Raw genomic sequence first — 25,494 nt, 5'->3', positions numbered from 1 at the left:
GCCATTCCTGTATGAAGTAATAAACCAACATCAGATAATGCCTCCTGGACAAATGTCAGATCTTTCAGGCGAAGGGAAGAAAGTCACCACCTTCCCGAAGTCTCAGAAAGCTTTAAAAGTAAGTTTTTAAATAACTACAAAATAAGATTTTCTTTCTCTTAAGCTTTTACCAACTATATTTGTTCAAAGTATAGAACAATTCAAAGATACATTGTGTTATTCCATTTCATACATTCTTGCTCTCAAAACACAAACCCCCCCAAAATACCATTTTTATACCCAACTGCTCCGTAACCAAATGATTGATTCTACATCAGGAAAAAGCTAAGCCTTTTCCTCCAGGAGATGTGAGGGACCACTTTGTACAAATCTCCACAGGCAGAATCATCTTTGTGGCTTTTATTTTCTTTTAAGTGCTTGGAACTTACATCTTGACCCTGATTGGTCCTCTGAAATGCCCACGTAAATGTGAATGTGGCATTCTTGAAGATGACATGGGTGTAAGCTTGTTTTTCTTTGGTTCCACCCCATGATTCGACCACGTTGGTACTTTTTCTATTAATATCCTAAAATATAGTAGAAAAAAATACATACAAAAAACCACCAACTCAGTATTAATATACATGTATATACATTACAATCATATGTTTGTATTTACAGTAAACCCTACAGCGTGCATGAATATTTATCTGCAGAGCATGTAACCCTAAAACCCTCAAAAACTTCCCTTCAAGTCTACACAAGCACTTACTAGCTGAGTAATTACAATGTATCAACCACGTCATCAATATAATGTGAAAGAGGTCTCAAAGCATAGTTATGTTTAAGGAATTTTTCTGTTGGAGGGAGGGGTGGTGTGTGTGTATGTGTATGACTCCAGCTTAGGAAATATATGCAGAAAGGGAAACATAATTCCTCCAACTTCTGAGAGTAAACTTCTAGGATCCTCATAAAATGACAAGGCTTTCTTTCCATCTTTTATCTTTTCCCTTGAGGGATTCTGATAGGCGGCTTTTACACAGGAATTCTAAATTCTCCCTGAATTATACTTGCAATTTCCAGTGCAGATTAACTAGAATGTTATTTTATGTTCATGTAATCTTCTTTTGCTTATACTTGAATTCCAAAAAGATTAATTAGTGTAACATCTTATTTCTGATTTCCTTAGCTAAATTCAATATTTAGAATATTATATAAATGTGTGACATTCCACCAATATTATGTCATTAACATGGTCAGAAAGCAAATGCAATAAGTAAAGCAAATAATGTAATACGCATCTAATTTATTTGAAATGAAAAACCAAGACTAACTCTGAATTTTCTAATTAGTCTTCCCTGCAGAAACCCTAATAGATGACTTAGGAATCTGGATAGGTTTTTGTTAGTTATCCGAAATGCTGATAATACAGTGGCCTGGCTCAAGACATGTCTCTTTCTTTCTATGATATAAACGCTGACGGCAAGTATGTTATAAAGTAATCAGATATGCTATAAAGACATGCGTCTTGAGTTCACACCACAAGTAGGAACAACAGAGTATGCCTGTCATACGTCACAGAATTCCCCACATTACCAAACAACCCAATAATCACACATGCTGCTTCCTAAAAGGAGCTCCTAATATACAGACAGTGCTTTGCTGAACACTTTCTGGATGTTTATTCCCATAATAAATGGAACATACTGCATTACTGCAAATAATACCACCTTACCTTTGTAAAACACTACACGATTTTGGAAGCATTTTGTTGTGTTATTTAGGTGCTGATATCTCAAAAATTGCTGTGCAGAAATCAAATCACAGAGTAAAGAAAACTAACGGATCCAGCTATGAGCAAAAACCTCTTAAGACTGATTTACCAAAATAAATATCTATGATCCCTACCCTCAGGAATGCTAGATCAACAGAGAGAGACAAATATATGAATACATTCACATAATTAAAGTAGGGTTTTCTCAAAGGGTTTTAGGAGCACAGTGGAGAGAGTGGTTAACTTTACTTAAAGGAATAAAGAGAAAGCTTCCCAGAAAAGGTGAGGTTTGAGCTGCCCTCGAAGTATGAACGGGAGTTCGCCAGACAAAGCAGCAAAATGAAGGAAGTCATTCTAGTTTAGAGTGTGCCAAGGCATGAGAAGTGAAAAAGTACAGAGTGTCCCACTAACAAATTCAGGGTGTCTAAAGAGGGGTGAGTAGTAACAGCAGTTTGGTAACAGAGGCTGAGCAAAGAGTACAAAAGCCATACAGATGCCATGCTAAGGAATTTTAAGTGTATTCATAGGCTATTGGTTCTCAAACTTTACTGCACTTCAGAACCAACCTCAAGGCTTGCTAAAATACAGAATGCTGGGCCCTATCACCAGAGTGTCTCATTAAGACTAGGAAGGGGGTGCTTCCCTGATGGCGCAGTGGTTGAGAGTCTGCCTGCCGATGCAGGGGACACGGGTTCGTGCCCTGGTCCAGGAAGATCCCACGTGCCGCGGAGCGGCTGGGCCCGTGAGCCATAGCTGCTGAGCCTGTGAGTCTGGAGCCTGTGCTCCGCAAGAGTAGAGGCCACAGCACTGAGAGGCCCGCGTACCGCAAAAAAAAAAATAAATAAAATTAAAAAAAAGAAAAAAAGACTAGGAAGGGGCTCAGAAATGTGCATTTCTAACAAGTTCCCAGATGATGCTGGTCCAGGAACCACATTTTGAGAACCGCTGCCACAGGCAATAAAAAGCCACTAAGGGTGAGGGGGTAGATTTGTTGTGGCTGCCTCTACTATTGTTTTTATGTTTATAAAGGTAAGTTTGACAACAGCATTTATGAGAGGGTGGGGATGAGAGGAATAGATAGAGACTATTGCTGAGAGATAATGGGAGTCTGAATTGTCAGTAATGGCACTCAGTATGAAGAGGAACTAATACACTGAAGAAATAAGGAGGGAGAGCTAAGAGAACTGAAGACTTCTCGGTTATTTGTGGTATCATAGATAGACGTGTTGAAGATTCTTCATCTTCTTTGACTACCACAAAGTCCTTTTTTTTTTTCAGAACGAAATAGTCTGCCTTCATTTAAGCTATTAGTAATCATGAACAAGTATTTAAATCTCCATATATCCTGTATATCATGGAGGACACTGTTAATGGACTGTTAACTAGCTACTAAAGGATTGTTGGAAAAAAGCAAAAACAACTCATGTCTATGAAGTCACTACTTAATTATAACATTAAAGTCTTAGCCAACAACCTTCTAATACCTCCCTGGGGTCTTAAGTAAATTTTGTGTTACCACTTTTTCTCAAGCTATTAGTTGAGATTTATAGGACATCTAGGAAAAAATGGGCAAAATTATGACATGTACATAGCAAAATCCTTTGTCTACATTTATTTACTTAACAAGGAAGCGTGTTATTTTTCCCAAAGCTCTCCACCTCCACTGTTTTGTGCCCTCACTTATTAATACATGCTTTTCCCTCCTGATGGCTTGAATTGCTGAATGGTTCCTAGGGGAGAATTTTCACTCTGCTGCTGGCATATTTTTTTGAAGGACTTTCCCATGGGATTAATATTTTCTGGCTTCTGTCTGTCACCCAGGCCCCATCACTCAGTTCTCTCCACAAGGAATGAACACTTCCTTTGTGGACTTCACCACACAATGCTTAATGAGTTCCTTAGATATCTTTTTAATGTTTTTGGAAGACCCTAAAAATGGGAAGAAAAATGGGATTCTTATCGCAATTTGTACAAATAGGGTCACACTTCAAGGAGAACGCTAAGCGTAGAAATCCACCTCTGAGAGCCCCTCTTCCACTTACCACCATGAAGTACAGAATACAGTCGGCTGAACAGAGGGTCTCAAACACAAAGGTTATTCTTCCCAGTTCAGAGCCCATGGCTCCCGTCATCGATGTCGGTGGTCTATTTAACAGATTAAAATTGCGATATTTACAGCATGTTCTGAATACAACCTGGAAAAAGTTACATGACTTTTTTCATTAAGCTGAAAGCCACACTCTCCTCTCCTCTCCGGGCAGTCTACTGCTGCACGGAGTCTACACAACCATGGGAATATGCTCAGATCTCCTGGTGTAAATGCTGCCACCCAGCCTACAGCGAGAAAAAGACTCCTGCTGGGCAATTCAACATGGGGGGCTAAAAGGATTAAACAATCTGCAACATACTACTTTACAGACAGAACTTCTAGAAAAGCAAATAAATAAACCAAGAGAGTCTCCTGCAAATGACTTAGACTAAGATCTCTGAATTAAGCATCCAACAGTCACAGTTTTTTGTAATATTTGGATAGAGTATTTTTAAAAACTTTGGCTTCATCTAACTAATATACAATTAACAGTTATAGTTTCTATAGATATTCTTAAATATAATACATTATCCCACACAGCTTGCTATTTGCTACGTACATCACAATATTAATATATTTTATAAAGGCAGCCCTACTTCATCTATTTCTGTAGGGAAACAGGCATGAGGATTCCTACAGAAGGGAATCGGAATTGGTTTTCCTTACTTAAATCCTGGGATATGCAAGTTTAAGATCAGGTAATCATTATCGGAACCTCCAGCCCCACTCTGGATATGATCTCCAGCCACCTCCCAACCTAGAAATGATAAAGGTTATCTTTGTCAGTAAAAATTCCAGTAATGATTTCCAACAATCTTTTTATATAAGGCCACAAAAAAAAGAATTCCCAGTTTTAGACTGCAGGTGCAAACGGCACGCAGAGGTAGACTCCTAGAAACCGATAAAAACGTTGCATATGATTCTTCAGGAAGAATCAAGTAATGCATACTTTTGCATCAAAGGTATTTAATGGTCAAATTAACAACAGTTTTCTCAATGAGGCATGATTTTTTTTTAACTAGAACAGATGGCCTTTATCCATTTCGATATACGAAGATGAAAACATCCTAGTCTTCAGGTAACCAATGGGAAACAGAAACTTCAAATTACTCGATGAAGATGCGGGGTCTGGAGTTCTTTCTTAGAGTCTGTTGTATTGTTGTTCCCTAATTTAACCCCTGTTCTGCATTCACTCACTTATTCACTCACGGAACTGGCTTTTACTGAATGCCACGAACCATGACCTACTTTAGGGACAGAAAGACAAGACTGGGTCCACCCTCACTATGGAATCAGTAGACTATGAGAGACATAGCTAACAACTGTTAATAGTGTGAGGTAATAGAGATGCACATGAAAGGTGACGTGAGGTCTGTCTTCTGCAGAGAAACCATCAGCGTGCCACGGGCTGAAATGGCCACCATGAAATGAGGAAAGGAGACGCAGCCCTCACACACCATCAAGCAAGGTTATTAACTAATGGCAATGCTTAACATGGACACTTGTACCTCCAAAAGAAAATGTCAACTTCTGCTACTTGAACAGGCATAAGAGAGAAACTGGGAGAGATTAATATCAGTGCTGTACTGGTGATGTGGCAATTTTCGAAATGTTATCAGCAGTTCACAGAAAGGTGATATGTGAAATATACATAAATCAAGCTAGTTCGAATAATGGTTATGTACGAAGCTACCTGAGTAAGAGAGAAATGCCAATTGTTTTGCTCTCTCAAGGTTCATGTGGTTGAAAAGAGAGATAAGCAGCTATCACTTCCTAATGCTAAGAGTAGAACAGCCACAAAACAGTCTGACCCAGTGGGACACCAGGCCCTTGACTGCAGTGTAAGTAATGTGAGAGGCAGTTAAGTGTAGAGACTGAAAACTTGTGATGGGGGTCACAGGGAGAGGGATATTCCCACGTGGAGGAATCCTACACCAAGAAAGGGGGGATTTACGAAGGTTTCTCTAAGATCATTTCCTAGTGTTCAGCTGGCATGCGGGGCAATGGAATAGCAGAGAAGGCCAAAGAAAAGAAAGGAGTAACACGGATGATAAGCATGGAGGTTTGCAGGGGACCAACAACCTTGCAAGAGGAAACAAATATTTCTCATGTTTGAACATTGCCTGTTGCCGCAGGTTTTACTGTATCCCCTCCCAAGAAACATACACTGACGTTCTAATCCCCTGTACACATGAATGGACCGTATTTGGAAACAGTCTTGGCAGATATAATCAAGTTAAGATGAGGTCCTTAGGATGAGCCTTAGTATGACTGGTGTCCTTACGAGAAGAGAGAGATTTAGACACAGACACACAGGAAGAGCACCGTGTAAAGACACAGAGACACAAGGAAAAGATGCTCACGTGAAGACAGAGGCAGAGACGGGCTACGCTGCCACAGGCCACAGAGTGCCTGGAGCCACTAGAAGTTAGGAGACGCAAGGAAGGGTCTTCCTACAGATGCTCTTCTTCGGAAGGAACACAACCCTGCCCATACCTGCTTTTCAAATTTCTAGTCTCTGGAAAGTGAGAGGGTAAATTTCTGTTGTTTTAAACCCCCCAGTTTGTGATACATCGTTGCAGCACCTTTGTCTTTTGCTTTATCCCTCAGAATGAATCCCACATTCTCCATGTTTCTATACACAATTTCTATTTTTTTTTTATAAATTTATTTATTTTTGGCTGCGATGGATCTTCATTGCTGCGCACAGGCTTTTCTCTAGTTGCAGCAAACGGGGGCTACTCTTCATTACAGTACGCGGGCTTCTCATTGCAGTGGCTTCTCTTGCTGCGGAGCGTGGGCTCTAGGCGCATGGGCTTCAGTAGTTGTGACACGTGGGCTCAGTAGTTGTGGCGCACGGGCTTAGTCGCTCCGTGGCGTGTGGGATCTTCCCGGACCAGGGCCCGAACCTGTGTCCCCTGCATTGGCAGGCGGATTCTTAACCACTGCACCACCAGGGAAGCCCCACAATTTCTATTTTAAGATTTATTTTTGTTTTAGAAATCATATTTATATTTATCATAAAATTTTGAAAGCTACAGAAAAATTTGAAGATGAAAACTAAAATTATTTATAAACTCATCACTCAGAAAAAACTACTGTTAACATTCTGAGGTGTTTCTTTTCACTATCTTTTTGATGCATACATGTTTTTACATAACGCAGATCTTATTGTTGATAACATTTTGTTTCATAGTTTTATGAATTAACATTATTGCATAAGCATTTTTATGTATAAAGTCTTCACCAACATGCTAAATAACTGAATTAATAGTTTATCATGTAGACAGATGTAATTAATCCCCATAATTTACTAAATCACTCATACTACAGGACTTACCTCCTATTGACCATACATTCAATGTAACCATTTGGACTGTTTTATTTTAGTGACACTATAATGAAGATATTTTGGGTAAAGCTTTTCTGTATTTTTCTAGAAAAGAATCCCAGTAAAAGAACTACTGGGTCAAATAAATATATTTTTAAACAAATATTTTGTGCTGTTATCCTGATTTTGAAAGCAATGTGTATACATGAGGAATATTTATTAAATAGAGTAAACTAAATGAAAAAAATGAAGTAATTCAGACTTCTCAGAAACCTCCCACTCCCAAGTGATAGACTGAACATTTCAGTGTGTTTCTTTTCTCTCTTTTTCTAGTGCATAATTTTCTTAAAAATATACTTTAGGTTTTATTTATAATTTACTGTATTTTAGCATTATCTTCTCACTTTTCTAATAATCATTATATCAAAAATACTTCCCCATTAAAAATCCTTTCTATATCTAGTGTTAAAGAGTTAACAATATGTTGTATGGTTATATCATCATTTTATTTAATCATACCCCATTGTTGAAAACTTTGTTTTCTCATATTTTTGACTCTCATAAATAACACTAAAATTAACATATCTGTGCATAATTTCTTTCTTTACACCACATTGTTTCCTTGGTATAAATTCCCAGAAGTGGAATTATTGAGTTGGAGAATGGGACCATTCAAAATGCTTGAAACACTGCCAAATTGTTTTCCATCTGCTGTCATTTTTAATGATTACATAACATTTCATCCAATTAGTACAGCATAACTTTTGTAAACATTATCATATTGCTGGAATTTAGATTATTTCCATTTTTGGTATTATAGGTAATGCTCAATGAAAGCTTCATGAATAAACACTAATTTGTTTACAACTCTGAATTCCTCTTGGGCAAAATTCCAGTGCATGAAGATGTACTTCTACATACCTGTTCCACAAGTGTGGTAAATTCAGATTGACAAGACAAAAGAACCTCAAAGTACTGCAAGTCACACAGTCAAGTTGGTCAAAGCACATCCACTTTAACTCCATGATGGAGTGACGACTTCGTGAGACAGGCTGCCCTGGGCCTCTCGCTTTGACCCCCATTATTTTGAGCACTGCTTTTCCCAAGGTTGGTTACTGTACTACCAGTCACAAAAATATACATCACATTTTACCTCTGTATTTTTCACATTACTGTCTGTTCTTTCAATATCACATACTAAATACATATTGCAGAGATGTATACTTTTTAAATTAATAATTGAACATTTCTGAAAATCAGAAAAAATTTAAATGACAGCCTCTAGTGAATGAGTGAGCGAGTGGCTAAAGCAAATACTGTCATGAGAGTTAGACCAAGAGTAACTTCTTTAAGAGACTAAATAAAAGCTTCAGATAATCTTCACTAATGAGTGAATACACACACATGCACGCACACACACAAATGTATCAATGCTTTCAATACATTCCCATTCTTATTTTTCCTATGTCTTAAACTTCCTCAACTTAGAGTTCAACCAAAGGATCTTTTTGGAACATAAACCCTTAGAGTCGGGTCATTACTGCCGTGTTATTTTTTTCTTCTCCCTTAGGATAAATTCCCAGAAGCAGTATTATTAGTTGATAAAGAGTACTACTGCATAATGTTCATTATGTATAAAGGCTTTTTTTCATGCATCTGTTTAACCAAAATTATTCAAGGACCTACGATTTGTCAACCTGAGTACTCATGTGTACATCTCACTTCCTACATCCCAAGCCTGTTTATTTCAGATAGGTGCTGATTTAAAACAGATGTGATTAGAAAGCTTTTTTTTTTTTTTACAGTGACCTAAAATACAGTATTGAGAAAAAGTGAACTGATAAAAAAAAATGCCAATGAGCTTATAAAAGTAAAGGGCACATTTTACTGTAAAACCCTAGTATCTATAACACCTATTTCTAGTGTCAAGTTTAAAAACACATACATAGGGCTTCCCTGGTGTCGCAGTGGTTGAGAGTCGGCCTGCCGATGCAGGGGACACGGGTTCATGCCCTGGTCCGGGAAGATCCCACATGCCGCGGAGCGGCTGGGCCTGTGAGCCATGGCCGCTAAGCCTGCGCGTCCGGAGCCTGTGCTCCGCAATGGGAGAGGTCACAGCAGTGAGAGGCCCGCGTACCGCAAAGAAAAAAAAACAAAAAAAAACCAAAAAAACCCCCACATACATAGATATTGTCATTCATTTGACCAACAAATATTGCAGAGTAACTAAGTGGTAGGCTCACCATGCACTTAAAATATAAGAACAAATAAAATTCAGCAACCGTCCTATAGAGCTCTGCCACATTTCCAAGTTTTCAGTAAGTGAGGTTCATATACATTTGTAAACACGATCACAGACTTCATAGGCCAGGGGAGTTAGAGATGATGTAACCCCTCCTCATGGCTCAGTGCTGAGCCATAAAACCAGTCTAGGCAGAAATGCTTTCATACGGTGTTATATATATACTATGACTCTTCCAAGTGGCAAACAACACAAATTTCATTGCCTCCCTTGGTGATCTATTCTGGTATGTATAACAATCATAAATGGTGATCTGCAACATCTACTTCAAAAGTGACTCCAAAAAAATGCAAAATAGTTTATATTCTTAGAGGGCAGTCATGTGGCTATGACACCATATTTACTATTTTTATGTGAGGTCTGGGAAGACAGGCAAGTAGCCAAATGCTAAGATTGAAGTTCCTCATAGCCATATTTAGTGTGTTTTTACACAGGTTGAGTCCAAGAGTCTCTACCACCAAAATACACTGAGAAGGCTGATTCTGAACTTACCATTCATTCCGTCACACTTTGAATTCCCAACATTGAAGCAGGAGGTTTTCATGTTGCCAGGAAGGACATTCCACCATTTATATTCAAACCCAAGGGCAGGCTCTGTTCCTGCTGGACATGGTCTACATTCTACAGGAGACAAATGGGGCAGAGAATTACAATTAAATCACATCCGGATAACTTCCTCTTCCTCTGTTCCAAGCACTACTAAACTTTAACTAGCAGAGAGGCAAGTGGAAAGGAGAGATAGTAAACCACCAATTCCCTTAAGAATTAACAACTTTCTCAAGAGCAGTCTAGAAAGAAAAATAATTCTGGATAGAGTATGTACATATATACTTGATTAACATGAAAAAGGAAAAGAACACAAAATCTTTTAAGACAATTTTTCCTTGCATTTCTGGGAATAACTGCTCATACAGAAATTACCTTCCATAAGAAGGGTGATTCTGAAATAAGTTCACTTACATGTGATCTTAGAATCAGTTTCCTCTACATCATAAATAAGGAAATATTCCACCCTTCCTACTAGTTACTAAACTTAACTGACTATTACACCATTTAATTATGGACTGGTTACTTGAAATTCAAAATATTGGCTCTACTTAAAAGTGATGATGCGAGCTGAGGGGGTGTGGAAAGAGTTAGATTTATAAATAAACCTAATTTAAATTAACATCTATGACACTAAATAAAAGGGTCTCTTACAATCATTTTTTTACTTAGTCAAGACACTTGGCATTATCACAACAGTAAAAGAAGGGGAGAGAGAGAAAATGTTCATTGAGCAAGCATTTCCTGGTACCAAAGTACTGGAGGAGACATGTTTATATAACCTGCTCAGTGATGATGAGCTAGATATTATTGTCTGCAATTTTACAAATGAGAAAATTGAATTCAAATTAGTGGCTAAATCACACTATTGGTAGCCTGCAGCAAGTGGATTTGAACCCAAGTCAATTCAACTCTCGAGTCCTTTTTATGCTCTCAGAGGCTCTGGACATTAACTATACAGCACAGCTATATTCAAGTAAGATACCGGCCACAAAAATGCACTGTAGTCTTTATCGAGTAAAACTAAAACAAATTCCGTAACCACTTTATTATTGTTTGGTAAGTACTAAATTCTTCCCAAACGTACACTTTGAAACAATCTACTTAGGAACTATTTTAATTGCTATCTGATCAAAATAATCAATTTTTGCTATTATTATAGCACAAAATGTGTTTATTCCAGTTGAAATAAAAGTATTTTATGCTTGTATCAATATATGTGCGCACACACACTGGAAAAGGAGCGCTTATCCATAATCACTTAAACTGGTGGAATTTTCTTATAAATATCCAAAGCATCAACCCATTAGGAGGTTGTGTGTTACACAAAATGCCATTAAAAACTATCCTTATGCTATGTTGAATAAGCTACTGCAGTCTCACAATTCCCTTATATTTCTTAACTCTTCTTCAGTCTGTGAGATAAGAAAATTATGTGTTTTAAAATTTTTCCAGGGCTTCCCTGGTGGCGCAATGGTTGAGAGTCCGCCTGCCGATGCAGGGGACACGGGTTCGTGCTCCGGTCCGGGAAGATCCCACATGCCACGGAGCGGCTGGGCCCGTGAGCCATGGCCGCTGAGCCTGTGCTCCGCAACTGGTAAAAAAAAAAAAAAAAAAAAAAAAAAAAAATTTCCATAAAAACAATTCAGGACAATGTCAATGTGGTCCAACAAGTTTATTTCACTCAAGGTCCAACTCTTGAACCAGCTGATATCACGTACCCTTTGTTCCATCCGAAAAAGTTCCAGGAGGACAGGGATGGCAAGAAGAAGATCCATTGTTATAAAATCCAGGGTTGCAAGGTGGACAATCCTTCTTCTCTCCAGAAGGGGGCAACCTAATAGCATCTGTGAGATCCTCCCGGCAGATTTTGGGCTCTATCCACTTGTACATTATCTGTGTCTAGAGAGAGAGGAAAAAAAAAAAAAACATAGGCTTGCAAGTCATATAACATGCTTTATTTGCTTTGAACTTCCAATAACAAACATGTTAAATTGACATGGTAAAGATTAGGTAAAGTCCAAACAGTGATAGAATAGAAGGGCCAAGCTGAAGAGAATCTAAAACTTTAGTAACAAAATGAGACAAAAAGAAAAAAACACTTCGGTGGGGAAATGACCATTACCTCCAAATGTTTTTACACTAAGCTGCAGGAGGCCTTACGTCATACACAGCACGGCCTCATCATGAAATTCCTCTCTAAAATACACAGAACATGCTTGCAGCCCTCACTCTTCTAGCCGCTGTTCACATTATTCCCTAACTGCCCTCAGGGTCTATGCAGACTCCCTTTCTCAAGCTGAGACCCCCACTACTCTCTTCCTTTCCCCTGTCTACAACACACACAATCATGCTTTGCACACAGTGATCACCAAACAAAACGGTTATTTTTTAAAAAGAGTATCTCTAGCTTCACATCGCAATCCCGTTATTTCATAAACACTGGTAGATGCTCTCGGAGTCTTTTCCAATAACCTGATGTTGGACTACAAGAGCTGTAGCTAAAATATTTCCTCCTGAGGCTTCTAGGCCCTGTCACCTGTGCTCCAAACCACAGGATTAAGATCACATCTACCTTCACGGAGGGTAGTCTTTTCAACTTTTCCTCTCTCTCACACACGCACACCCCGCAAAACAAAACAAGGTACAACTAAGTAGCTACAACTCAGCCAAACCCAGAAAACTGTTATAAAATCATTGTCTTTTGGAACCAGAAACATTAAGTGGGTTAGCCACTTCAAAACAAAATTTATATGCACTGTGAAAAACATAAAAGGCATTCTAAATGCAAAGAGAAAAATCAACTCTTTCATAACTTAATATCGTTTTTAAAAAGAGACTAAGAGTTCCCTCGTTAGACATACGCTCGGCTGAAAGTACTGCTTCTCCTTTACAACAGCTTCTGCAATGATAAGTCTAATATTGAAGCAGGAGACCCCAAATTAAAGGCAATTCTCTATAGTTATTTAGTTAATAAGAAGTCATCTATAGTGAGCCCTTACGGCCACTCGATTTCACTCTCAAATATTCCCTTATGGAAGAATAGGTTACCTTATCTAATGAAGGGTGCTTAAGAACATGGTTTAAAAAGTAGAAGTCTCAACGGAAGTAGAAACAACATTTTTTTTCTTTTTACAACTCTCTCTCTCTCTGCATTTATGGCCTACATCATGATACAGCTTAACCAGCCACTTCCCCCATCTGCCTCGCTCACCATCTGCCAAATGACGGCTATTCCTGCTGGAGTTTCCTAAACAGCTGAACAAAGTAAACAGATCCTGTATCCAACAGGGGCTCTCAATTCCTCTGAGAAAGGCAATGTAAAACTCAGAGAACGTAAGCAAATGAAACCTCATTACATTTGGGGGATTGTCGTTTTTAAGTTCTGGCTTAAGCAGCACAGAAAACAAATTTCCAAGGCTAGGCAATTCACAGATTTGCTGATTTATTTCGACGTTAATTAAAATCGCAATGAGTTACGTGTGAGCTACTGCCTTGTTGGGAAAAGCTGGCTCCCACGTGGGAGTGGGTGTGGTCCTGAGGCTGAGCATCAACGGCTCACCCCGGGGGCACCACGCAACCTTCCCCAGCACTTCAGGAGCTCGATTATATTACGCACGAGTTTATAAATGAGGAAACTTCGGATAAGACCTCTTATACCTGCCCAGAAGTCAAACGCAGCTAGTAATTGTAAAGAAGCGCTAGCCAGGGAGAGGAAAAATACTCTCAGTGAGGGTAAAAATAATAAAGTATGCAAGTACATTTTTGACAGATTGGCTAACCACACGATTTTCAATCCAAGCACAGTGCATGTTTAAAAATTAGGAAATATGCACCACCTTTAAACATTTAAACGTTCAAAAGTCAAGTGTCAAATGCTCTACAGTGAAAGCTTTCTTTGCAGAGCCCTTGCTTCACATGGCAGATTGATTCTGTGCCTCTCTTTCTAACGGGGCAGATGCTTTCAAGTCTGGCTGACTGGGGAAAGATAACAATTAATATTAATGATCTTTAGCACCAGATGGCTCACTGTGCAGGTGAAAAACCAACAATCAAGTCATTCTTTGGCAAGCTGCGATAAAATTATGAAATGCTTTATGAAACCAAAACCCTAATAGAGCAGACTGCCATTAAGATTACAGAAGAGCTACAGCCTCCAGGTATATTTAAAATATATAAGCATGAGTAAAATATGTTTTAAAGAAATGCATTGGGGGTATCGATTGGAAGCTGGTTTTCACTTAAAAATAAAATTCAAAACTGGGAAGACTGAAGTTTAGACAAGTTTTGAGACTGGGTTTGTCCACGGTTGCCAGCTTCCTTCCTTCAAAAGTCGTTGCACAAACGCACTAAGGCTTTGTAGACTGGCTGAGCTCATCTAAATTACAGGTTGTTTCAAAGGGTTTACTGATTGTCACTCCGACCTAACAGCCCTGTGCAGCATGACGTTCTAACTCAGATACCCCCGGTCAGGCAGGCTATCACTTGTCTCTCTGCCTCTCCCAAACCTCAATCCTCTCCAGCTGCAAATCACCGGGCACTCATCATTTGTCTCTCTTGTTATTACCATCCCATTCTGCCGAGTTGTGTCTGACCCCTCCTTCAAAGCCAGGCTCAGCATCACATCTGTGCTAAGCACGGCCTCAGCCCACCCTTCTACGTAGCGGCATTCACTTGGATTCCTTTCCTATGAAGCCTCTGCTGTTTTCTGTTTTCCCTTTTCTAAATGCTTAAAAGTCTGGGTCCTCTTCTTCCTTTATGTGGAAGACACCATGGGGATTTAACATTGTACTGGGAAAAAAAAAAACCAAAAACACAATGCACCGGAGGTTCTATCTGGGGCTTTAGGCAACAAAACTGTTCTAAAATTAAATATAATAAAAAAACACTAAACTGACACTGTGAGTGGATGAGTTGTATGGTATGAGAATTACAACTCAATAAACCTTTCTTTTAAGAAAAGCTTTTAAAGAAGACTGTCATGAAATTTTTATTTTAAATTCAGAAATCCCGGGGCTTCCTTGGTGGCACAGTGGTTAAGAATCCACCTGCCAATGCGGGGGGACACGGGTTCGAGCCCTGATCCTGGAAGATCCCACATGCTGTGGAGCAACTAAGCCCGTGCGCCACAACTACTGAGGCTGCGTTCTAGAGCCCATGCTCCGCAACAAGAGAAGCCACCACAATGAGAGGCCCGCACACCGCAACAAAGAGTAGCCCCCACTCGCTGCAACTAGAGAAAGCCCGCGCGTAGCAATGAAGAAGCAACACAGACAAAAATAAACAAATAAATACAATTATAAAATAAAATAAATTCAGAAATCCCTAGTCACTGAGAAATGCCATGTTGCTTCCTATCATCCTAATTAAGAAACACAGGCTCCAAGTACACTCCACTTGCTTAAATCATATAGGAAGAAAGGCTGATCTAAAAGCCATACCCCTTTATACCCTATTTTTTTAATGTCCCCTCCATCTTACTTCTGCTTTATAACTCAGAAGGACTGTGTTATAGACATTGAGCACTTGAAATAATTTGTAATACTGAAGTTAATTAAAGGGCAAAGAAAGTACTCCTCATCAAGCCTCAGCTTCCTTGTTTGCAAACTGGGTATTCTAATGTCTAATTACATAGCTGTTGAAGAAAAGAACTGGCGGCAATGTGTGAATACACACACACACACACACACACAGAAAGAGCAAGCATGCAGATAAATATGTAAAGGACAGCTGCTTCTGCTATTAATACTATCACTATTATTACTATTATTGTCATCATCATCATTTCCAAGAGAAACATGAAATGTCATGGTTATTCAAAGGAAAGAGATCAGATCTCTTTGGGAAAACTAGGAAACACCAGCAAGGTGATCGTGATTCCTCCATCCGACGGTGTCTTTCTTCCAAGCGGAAAAAACATTCCCAGAAACTTCAACCATACTTCATATGAAATAGTTTAATATCCTGGCCTCTTTTCTCTAGTTTCTTCCCATTTTGTGAAAACTTCCCCAAGCCTCTACCAAGGACAGAACACAACGCTCTAAACGTGTTAATCATACATTCACTCACCAGTTCTCTCATTCACTAATTTATTCAAAAGATGTTTCACTACCTTCGGCATTCCAGGCACTCTGCTAGGCCTAGAGATTGTTTTTAACGATTAAGAACATGTTTCTGTCTACAGGAAGCAGAGACTCCAGTGAAGGGAACAGTCATCTTTACAAGGATCTGCAGTAAAGTGATCTCATACCAAAACACTAGCGAACTATGATCACCACGTAAGTATCAAGAGAGGTGTGTACAAAATTACGTGGGAATTCCCAGTATTTCAAGACAATCTTGCCAGAGCTACCTTATTCAACAGTGGATGTGTTCTATGAACATGTACAGGATCACTCTCGTTTTACTGTGGTAACAGACACCATCTCTCTCTCTGTAGGAATTGACTTGTGTGATGCTGAAAGGAACTGGGATATGGTCTGGCCTCCCCAGCCACAGGGATTAGAAGGTGAACTGAGCTGCCCAACCAGAGTAGCTCACGGTACTGGACAGAATGGCTGGTCTGAGATGGGCTCGTGATTCAAGCAGGGCCAGAGTCTTTTCGGAAACTTCGGTCACCCCTCCTATAAAATGCTGTGACGGTGACAGTGGTTTGGGTAGAGATGTCAGGGGGTATCTGGCGCCAGAGCAAGGAACCTACCTGAGAAGGAAATCAAACTGAGCTCAGAATATCAGCGAGAAGAGCAAGAGAAAGTCTTGATAAAACTCTTTGCTCTGCAATGATTTCCCAGTCACATGAGTCAAGAGACTCCTGCCCTGCCTTCCCCCACTCCAATTCTGAAAAGTATTTTTTAGATTCATTAAATTTTCTAATCATCTCCAAGTACAGAAGCAAAAGTGACACCTTGCTTTGCCACCATTAAAAGGAAACATGTATCACATCCAAGGGTGGTAAGGGTAGGAGGGACCACTTTTTACCCTGAAATAAAACAGACCAAAAAAAGTCACTCTGTCTAGTTTTGGTACCCAAGATAAATAAAACCTTAAGCTTTTCTGTAAGTTGCTGACTCCTTTACAAAACTACCTTAACCCCCTGACTTTTACAGGCAGATATGAGACAACCTCTGTTGATATGATGAACAAGAGAACTGTCAGGAGTTTGAGATTAACATACACACACTACTATACATATAAAATGGATAATCAACAAGGACAGACTGCATAACACAGGGAACTCTACACGATATTCTGTAATAACCTATATGGGAAAAGAATCTGAAAAAGATAGATAAATGCATATGTATAACTGATTCACTTTGCTGTACAGGAGAAACTAACAGAACATTGTAAATCAACTATACTCCAATATGATCTAAAAATTAAGAAAAAAATTTAAAAAGGAATGCCTATTATATTCCCCTCAGGCCCTGGAAATCCGGGCTGGTTCACAGCTCTGGAGCCTCAGTAGCCTTGGTTCCCAAGGCTGGACTCTCATGGTGCTGAGGAAGCTGGGAAGGATGTGCCAGCAAAGGAGCTCCCCTTGGACCTGTACTGCCTGGTCCCCTCTGGATGGGACCACAATCTCCAGATCCAGGCGGACCTTCCTACAGCTATGCCAAGCCTAGTGCAACCAAAAAACTGTGGACTGTCTGGGATGGAAGAGCACTGAAAAGTCACCCGGTCCCCACGTCTCCTGATGCTGAGGTGCCCACCTCCAGCCTCCTTCCTTAGAGTCGCTGCCCCCACGGATGAAAGCAATCTCCGCACATTTTTTGCAGGGGTTGGGATTGGTCCGGGGGTTGTAGTGGAAGAGGGAAGATGTAAAGAAACACAAGCCCTTGGGTGTCTGTCCTACCACACTCCACTCTCCTTTACAACCCTGGAACAGGACTTTCACCAAGCCTCTGGTTACCCCAGTAACCCGAGTTTGGCATGAAGAAATGCTGCTACCTTGTGGCCGTTTCCCGTAACTACAACTTTAAAACCGGTGCTTATGGGCACTTGACATTCACAAGGCCTATGGAGCTCTAAATGATACCTGCCTTCGGGAGATCAGCTGGGTGCTTTGTGACCACCTAGAGGGGTGGGATAGGGAGGGTGGGAGGGAGGGAGACGCAAGAGGGAAGAGATATGGGAACATATGTATAACTGATTCACTTTGTTATAAAGCAGAGACTAACACACCATTGTAAAGCAATTATACTCCAATAAAAAATATTAAAAAATGATACCTGCTTTCAACAAACGTCCTGGGGTAGTACTCGAAAGAGAATTCATAAAATGGCAGACTTTCAAGAAGCCAACTTCAAAAGGTAAATTTCCCACACACTGATTAAAAAAAAAAAGAAAAGAAAGCAAGCAAGCACATGGAAAGATGCTCAGCATCGCTTAACAGTAGAGAAATGCAAATCAAAACAACAACGAGGTATTACTTGGCACCAATCAGAATGGCCATCATTAAAAAGTCTACGAACAAAAACTGCTGGACGGATGTGGAGAAAAGGGAACCCTCCCACGCTGTTGGTGAGGCTGTAAATTGGTACAGCCACTATGGAGAACACTATTGAAGCTTCCTTAAGAAACTAAAAATAGAGCCACCTATGATCTGGCCGGCTCACTCCTGCACGTCTCTATGGTGAAAGCCATAATTCGAAAACACACGTGCACTCCAACCTTCACTGCAGCAGTATGTACAATAGCCGGGACCTGCAAGCTACCAAATTGTCCATGGACGGATGGATAAAGAGGACGTGGTACAGATACAGAAGGAAATGTTACTCCACCATGAAAACGAATGAAATAATACCATTGGCAGCAACATGAATGCACCTGCAGATGACCATACTAAGAGAAGTAAGTCAGAGAGAGAAAGCCAAATATCATGATATCACTTACATGTGGAATCTTAATAAATGGTATAAATGAACCTATTTACAAAACAAATAGAGTCACAGATGCAGAAAACCAACTTATGGTTACCAAAGGGGAAAAGTGGCAGGGATAAATTGGGAGCTTGGGATTAACATACACAGGGTACTACATGTAAAAGAGGTAACCAACAAGGCCCAACTGTGTAGAACAGGGAACTCTGCTCAGTATTCTATAATAACCTAAATGGGAAAAGAATTTGAAAAAGAATTGAGACATGTATATGTATAACTGAACCACTTTTCTGTACACCTGAAACACAAAATTTTCAATCAACTATATTCCAATATAAAATAAAATTTTTTTTAAAAAACAGCTTAAATGAAAACCCAATTTTCAATTTTTATATTCTTGAAAGTTTTTCCCCTTTAAATATCTGCTGTATTTTTTAATTTTCTGAGCCGGGTCTTCTAAAGCCTGGATTCTCTTATAAATCTTTTTGGCAAGTTAATGTTTTCTCTTTTTTAAATACTTTTATATCTGAGACTTTCTTTGACACAAATAAATTTTGATTTCACTAATTTGAGCTCATTTTTCAAGCACAGAGATCTTCCTGACCCAGCTTTATAAATCTACTATTTGGTATACTTAACCCTAATGTCTTCATGCAAGTTAAGGATTTTTCAATAATATGATGAAAATAAGTTATGTGAATTCATATTCTTCTTGGTATGAGTTAGGGTATGTAGAAATACTTTGTTAAATTTATCTGCCTATGGCAAATATATAACAACTATACTGCTAATCCAGATCAACTATTCTCCTAGCTGCCATCCAATTATAAAATCAAACATTTTACATATAGTTCTTGGGTTAGCCATAGATCCAACTTAACCATATCATTGGGTCCACGGTTCTCTGTCTTACCCATAGAGAGAGCTTATCCACACGGATGTCATCCATAGGGAGAAGCTCCATCAAATATCTTGTTAATATTAAAAGATGCCCTCTCTTGAAGAATACTTGCCCATTATCATGGGTCAACATTCTTTTGGGCTCAAATCTCAAGCACTGGATCTGTGCATGTGCTTGTATGTAACCATACGGGGGTACCTCATGCAACACAGGTAAAAAGTGGGCTCTACGCAACCTTTCGGAAACAAAATATATGTAAAATTTTCAAGCTAACTCACTACTATGAAAGCATGCCTACTCTAGCACTAGTCTGTGGCACCCAGGGCAACTCCCTACTCATACCCTCACATTCTAGTCACACTCAGGCTCCCTCCCACGTCAAGTCTTCACCATCCTGCTTCCTCCTGCAGAAATGCTCTCCTCCCATGCCCTTGCCCAGGTTTTACACAGCTCTGAAGCCTTCCCTGATTTGATCAGAGCCCCCCCCGCAAAAAAAACCAGTGGTTTAGAGTTCGCCTGCCGATGCAGGGGACACGGGTTCGTGCCCCGGTCCGGGAGGGTCCCACATGCCGCGGAGCGGCTGGGCCCGTGAGCCATGGCCGCTGAACCTGCGCATCCGTCGCCTGTGCTCCACAACGGGAGGGGCCGCAGCAGTGAGAGGCCCGCATACCGCAAAAAAAAAAAAAAAGTCTCCTAGAAGCAGGAAGCAATCAAATAATGAAGCTTCAAAAACTTGAACGTTCCTGTGTCGTACAAATTATAATGTTCAAAGTCTGTATACCTCAAGAGCCACTTCCCTTGATGATCCTCTCCAAGCATGGGGAAAATGAGATCAAAAAGAGTATGACAGGACAAAAAGAGCCAAAACACAGTCGTTGAACAACCTGGGAAACATCACTAAGCCACCGGGAAATCACCAGGTTACTCCAAGCAAGAATAACATACCTCTTAAAAAGATGAACCACAACAAATGAAAATGTTGAAACAAACAAAAATAGAAAAAAATTCAAATTCACATGTGTTATTCACACTTCTTCACTATACCTGTTATCTAATTAAGTTCCTGTTGCATTTTGTTCACTTCTGAAGCTAGAAACATTTCTCTTGAATTAAGTCTTAAAGCAGTTTTTAAAGAATCACTGATATAAAATAGATAACTAATAAGGACCTACTGTACAGCACAGGAAATTCTACTCAATACTCTGTAATTGCCCATATGGGAAAAGAATCTAAAAAAAGAGTGGATATATGTATATGTATAACCGATTCACTTTGCTGGACAGCAGAAACTAACACAGCATTGTAAATCAACTCTACTCCAATTAAAAAATGAAAAAAAGAATTTCTGAGTTTATGGTGGGGTGGTACACTGTTTTGTTCTATACCAAGAACAAGTTCAGAGTTTACCCAGACACAACAGAAAGAGCGCAATTTGTGTGTATGTGTGTACACAATACGCCTGTGGGTGTACACATGTGCATATACGAGTATGTGTGCGCATGTGTGTGTATTCTGTGCGTTCTACGTTTAATATATTTTAATATATGGCTTTACTTCCTTAAGCCCAGGTCAACTAGATTTTGTCACTCTATTCACTGACATAATAAAAACTACTCACTGACATAATAAAAATATGAATTTTGAATACTTTCATTATAGCAAAATCAAGATCTATTTGTATACTGGATCTCATTCATTTAAGCTTCAGTAATGCTGCAATAATGACTATTACATAAAATAAACTAAATTTAATTTGCCTTACTCATTAATAAGGGAAGTTTAGCTAAGAAAAGTTTAGTTAAAGAAACATTATTCCAGGTTACTTTCAACCAACCTTAATGGCTCTCTACATACATTTTCCAAATAGAAATAGGCCTCACCTGACCATTATAGTAGGGCATTCAAGATCTTACCTCATAACTCCTTGTCACTCAAAAGCTGTTAGAGTTACTGTTCTTATTAAAAGTAATAGAGGTACTTCTAATCATTGAAATTTTCCCCTAATTTAAACTGGCCTTCCTTTGACTTATTCTGAGTTAGTAAGTACTTGCTATACTGTAAAACACAAGAATATACTTGGTCTTAAGTATTCAAAAGTAAATTCTTTTTTAAAAAAACCTAAGGACTAAGGGTAAGATTAACAATTATATAAATACAAAAATTATAGATTAGAACCTAAGGATACAAAATTAAGAAAAGAAAGTAATACTGACACCTCTGTATATGTTACAAACTAGGTCAAGAAATTAAATGTCATGATTTCAAAGATAAAAAAACACACAAAGAATGCTGCAGTACAGCCACTTTAACCTCAGTTTCTCCTACTGACATAGGCTGGTAGGGCTAACTTTTTTTTTTTTTTTTTTAAGATTTATTTATTTTCGGCTGCGTCGGGTCTTAATGGCAGCACGCGGGGTCTTCGTTGAGGCACACGGGATCTTTCATTGTGGCATGCGGGCTTCTCTCTAGTTGTGGCTGCAGGTTTTTCTCTCTCTAGTTGTGGCGGGCGGGCTCTGTAGTTTGCGGCCCGTGGGCTCTCTAGTCAGGGTGCCCAAGCTCAATAGTGGCGGCGCACGGGCTTAGTTGCCCCGCAGCATGCGGGATCTTGGTTCCACGCCCAGGGATCGAACCCACATGTCCCCGGCACTGTAAGGCAGATTCTTTACCACTGGACCACCAGGGAAGTCCCTAACTTTTTAATTAAGACAATGGCAGGTCAACTGCAGAGTTCCTGTGTGCATTATTCCTCTGGCTAAGTGCCATTTATATGGTAATTACTTTGCATTTAATGCAATTACACAGCAATCTGCCATAACTGAATCAGCCTATGGCTACATGGCTTTTATTGACCAAAGCTACTGAGTAACCAAATAATTAAAGAGAAGTTACACAGTATTTCCATCCTGTGAGTCACAGAACACACTTTAAGGCTGTGCTTCTCCTGATATTATTTCTGACAAAAATGTAACTGTTAAAAACAGCAGTAATTGATTGGGCACTCACTATGTGCCAGGCACTGTGCTAAGGACCTTAAATTGAGTATTTCATGCATTCTCATGGCAGCCTTATGAAGTCGGTACTGACATTATTCCCGTTTTACAGATGAAAACACTGAGACTTACAGCAAATAACTTGCCCACAGCACTAAAAAGCAGTAGATACGAAAATCAAAGCTGGGAAGTTGGGCTTCAGAGTCTAAAACCTTACATTTCCTTCGTGCTACTTACACACACGCACTATATAAATCTACTCATTTAACTCTCTCATGAACAAATTCGAGTCTGCTCAAATTGGGAAAAGGGTGGATAAATGTGGGATGGAGCTGACTGAACACAGCCTGTACCTTTCCTTCCTCATCACATGGAGTGTGGATCTGGAAATAGTCTTTTGTGGTACAGGGAGGACGCTCCGTACACTTGCTGGATCCTTCTTCTGCAACAGGAAAACGAATTTCAGAAATGAGTCATTTATGTTGTGACTCTAAGAAAAGGCAAACATGAAAACAAACAAACAAAAAGTAGACAAGTGAAAAGTAAAAATAACTGTACCAGAGGAATTTAGGTAGAACTAGCTAGGCCTAAAGAACAAGAGGCCTGCATTTTTATTGTCCCTAGAGCAGTAAATGTTTCCATGATACACAAGGAGCATATCACAGTTTTTCCAAGAAGACATTAGATTTCCTCCATTATCACAGAATGTTGCAAATTTGGAACAAATTAAAAGTTTCTAAGTACATCTCCATGCCAAGGAATCATCTAAAAGTACAAAATGAACCTTTTTAGACAAGTATAAACATATCCAAAACAGTTACCTTGGTGGGGGGGGGGAATAGAAAACATTACAGACAAAGAGAAAAGTCCTGCAGAAAGGGGTAATTAGACATCCTATTTTACCCACTCAGTATGGATTCCGTTCGGCACTTTGGTTTCTGGCCCACTGTGTCCATCACATCGTATGTGTGATTTCTGGCTTATGACTATATACTCTCAACAAACATAAATTTAGAAAGAAAAGAACAAAGAGTATAAACCGGAGACTCATTTTACCTGAAAACTGGGAGTCCACGTCACACTTGATGCATTCTTTGGCTCCTTTCTCAGAATAGGTGTTTCTGGGACAAACTTGGCAGATGAATGAACCTGGTTCGTCGCTGAAGGTGCCAGGCTTGCATGGAAAGCATTCCGATGTGTATGCCACCCCTGTGTGGTAATGGGAAACAGAGAGAGCATGGGAGGACCGAACAGGAACACGCAAATCAGTGCATCCTTGCTGCCTCTACCTCTATTAACAATAAGCTCAGCCCAGGTCTTTTATATCCCATTAATTCAACACCGAAAATGTATTTACTGTGTGTGAGGAACTGGGCTGGATACTGAATTGCATACATAAGTGGAGCAAACACTTCAACGAGAGATTCAGACTTGACAGAGGTATACAGTCAATGTATAAACTCAGCTGTCAAAAGGCAATTCCACTAATCAGAAGTGGCATAAACTCTAAGGTTCCCTCCAAGTCTATACCATTCTCTCATCTTTGTGGCCACCTGCTGCCTTTTTCTCCACTGTTCACTACGTAGCTGACAAGACCTAAGGGACCCTGGGAAAGGCTCGACTTTTCTTCTGGCTTGTAATTCCAGCCTTTGCCAGCAGATGTCCCTATGACTAATGAGTTAGCGTCACAGGAACAGGTGTACCTAGAACATACTAAAACGTTAAACCAAACTTTAATAAAGGAGAATCAACTGCTTTGATTAAAAGTAGCCCTAATTGAGAATGAACCATGCCAGGGTTTACTGGCTACTATTCTGAGCCAGAAAATGCACAGCTGGTTCAGAGAGGCAAAAGGTGTAGGAGACAAGTCAGGCCAAGATATCTATTTCACTGTTATTTTTAGGGATACAGTGGTGACCTGAATAAGCACTATGCCAGCACATAGAGAGTTCTCGAACGAACAGCAGGATCTTATTAATCAATATTATTTTCTTTTATTTAAAGACACCTACAATTGTCATCATGTTTACTTTTTCCACACAAATTAAATAATTCAGTTTAGGGATAGGAAAAAAAACATCCCCATCAATTTGCCAAGAATAAAACCAGGGTCTCTAGGCCTATATGATGTCTAACATATTAATTTCTGTCCTAAATCCCCGTGAGCCAGCAAAACCAACAAAGTAATCAATATTTTAACTAACTATTAAATATGACAGGTGACTACCAGAGCAGACTGCTGGGAAATACCTTCAATTGTGATATTTTTTACCAACACTGGCTTGACGGCCTTGGAACCCATAAGGATGCCTGTAGTTCTCCAGTACAGTATGTTTGTGCCTGATTTCAACATTACCTATAAAGAGAACACAAGATACTCAGGTCAGATAAACCATGCTATCTACAATCATATCTAGAAGCTAATCTCTTATACACTTTTCAATGCATTATAATGAAATGGAACCCACAAATTTAAATCTACTGTTAATTGAGACCTAAGCTCTGCTTCAATTCTAAAAAAAAATAGTTTGCCAACCCCAAAAATATAGTAATGATAAAAGGAAAAGAAAATTCTTCAAGCATGATAAAAGATAAAATGATCTTCAAATCATTTGCATGAAGTCTTGGTTTATATTTCGAAGGGACTCATTTTAGACAGTGAAAGGCACTTGGCCCAATTACATATTGATTGGCTGCCAC

The 25,494-nt window shown here is 39.4% G+C and overlaps 1 protein-coding gene across 2 annotated transcripts in view; it reads right to left on the bottom strand.

Annotated features, from left to right (window-relative positions):
* ELAPOR2 (endosome-lysosome associated apoptosis and autophagy regulator family member 2) overlaps window positions 1–25,494 on the bottom strand; it is a 183,372-nt gene that overhangs the window by 34,738 nt on the left and 123,140 nt on the right. For both annotated transcript variants that reach the window (XM_024738459.1, XM_024738458.1), the window contains 8 exons: window positions 25,045–25,150; window positions 23,851–24,003; window positions 23,148–23,236; window positions 11,743–11,923; window positions 9,968–10,096; window positions 4,509–4,599; window positions 3,796–3,898; window positions 429–566 (listed from right to left, as the gene is read on the bottom strand). In XM_024738459.1, coding sequence (XP_024594227.1) covers window positions 429–566; window positions 3,796–3,898; window positions 4,509–4,599; window positions 9,968–10,096; window positions 11,743–11,923; window positions 23,148–23,236; window positions 23,851–24,003; window positions 25,045–25,150 — 990 coding nt within the window. The remainder of the gene's footprint in view (window positions 1–428; window positions 567–3,795; window positions 3,899–4,508; window positions 4,600–9,967; window positions 10,097–11,742; window positions 11,924–23,147; window positions 23,237–23,850; window positions 24,004–25,044; window positions 25,151–25,494) is intronic.

This window comes from Neophocaena asiaeorientalis, unplaced genomic scaffold, assembly GCF_003031525.2.
Source record: "Neophocaena asiaeorientalis asiaeorientalis breed wild unplaced genomic scaffold, Neophocaena_asiaeorientalis_V1.1 scaffold89, whole genome shotgun sequence".
In the NCBI taxonomy this organism is placed as follows: domain Eukaryota; kingdom Metazoa; phylum Chordata; class Mammalia; order Artiodactyla; family Phocoenidae; genus Neophocaena; species Neophocaena asiaeorientalis.
The sequence above is the reverse complement of the archived record's forward strand: the minus strand, read 5'-3'. Positions and strand labels throughout refer to the sequence as shown.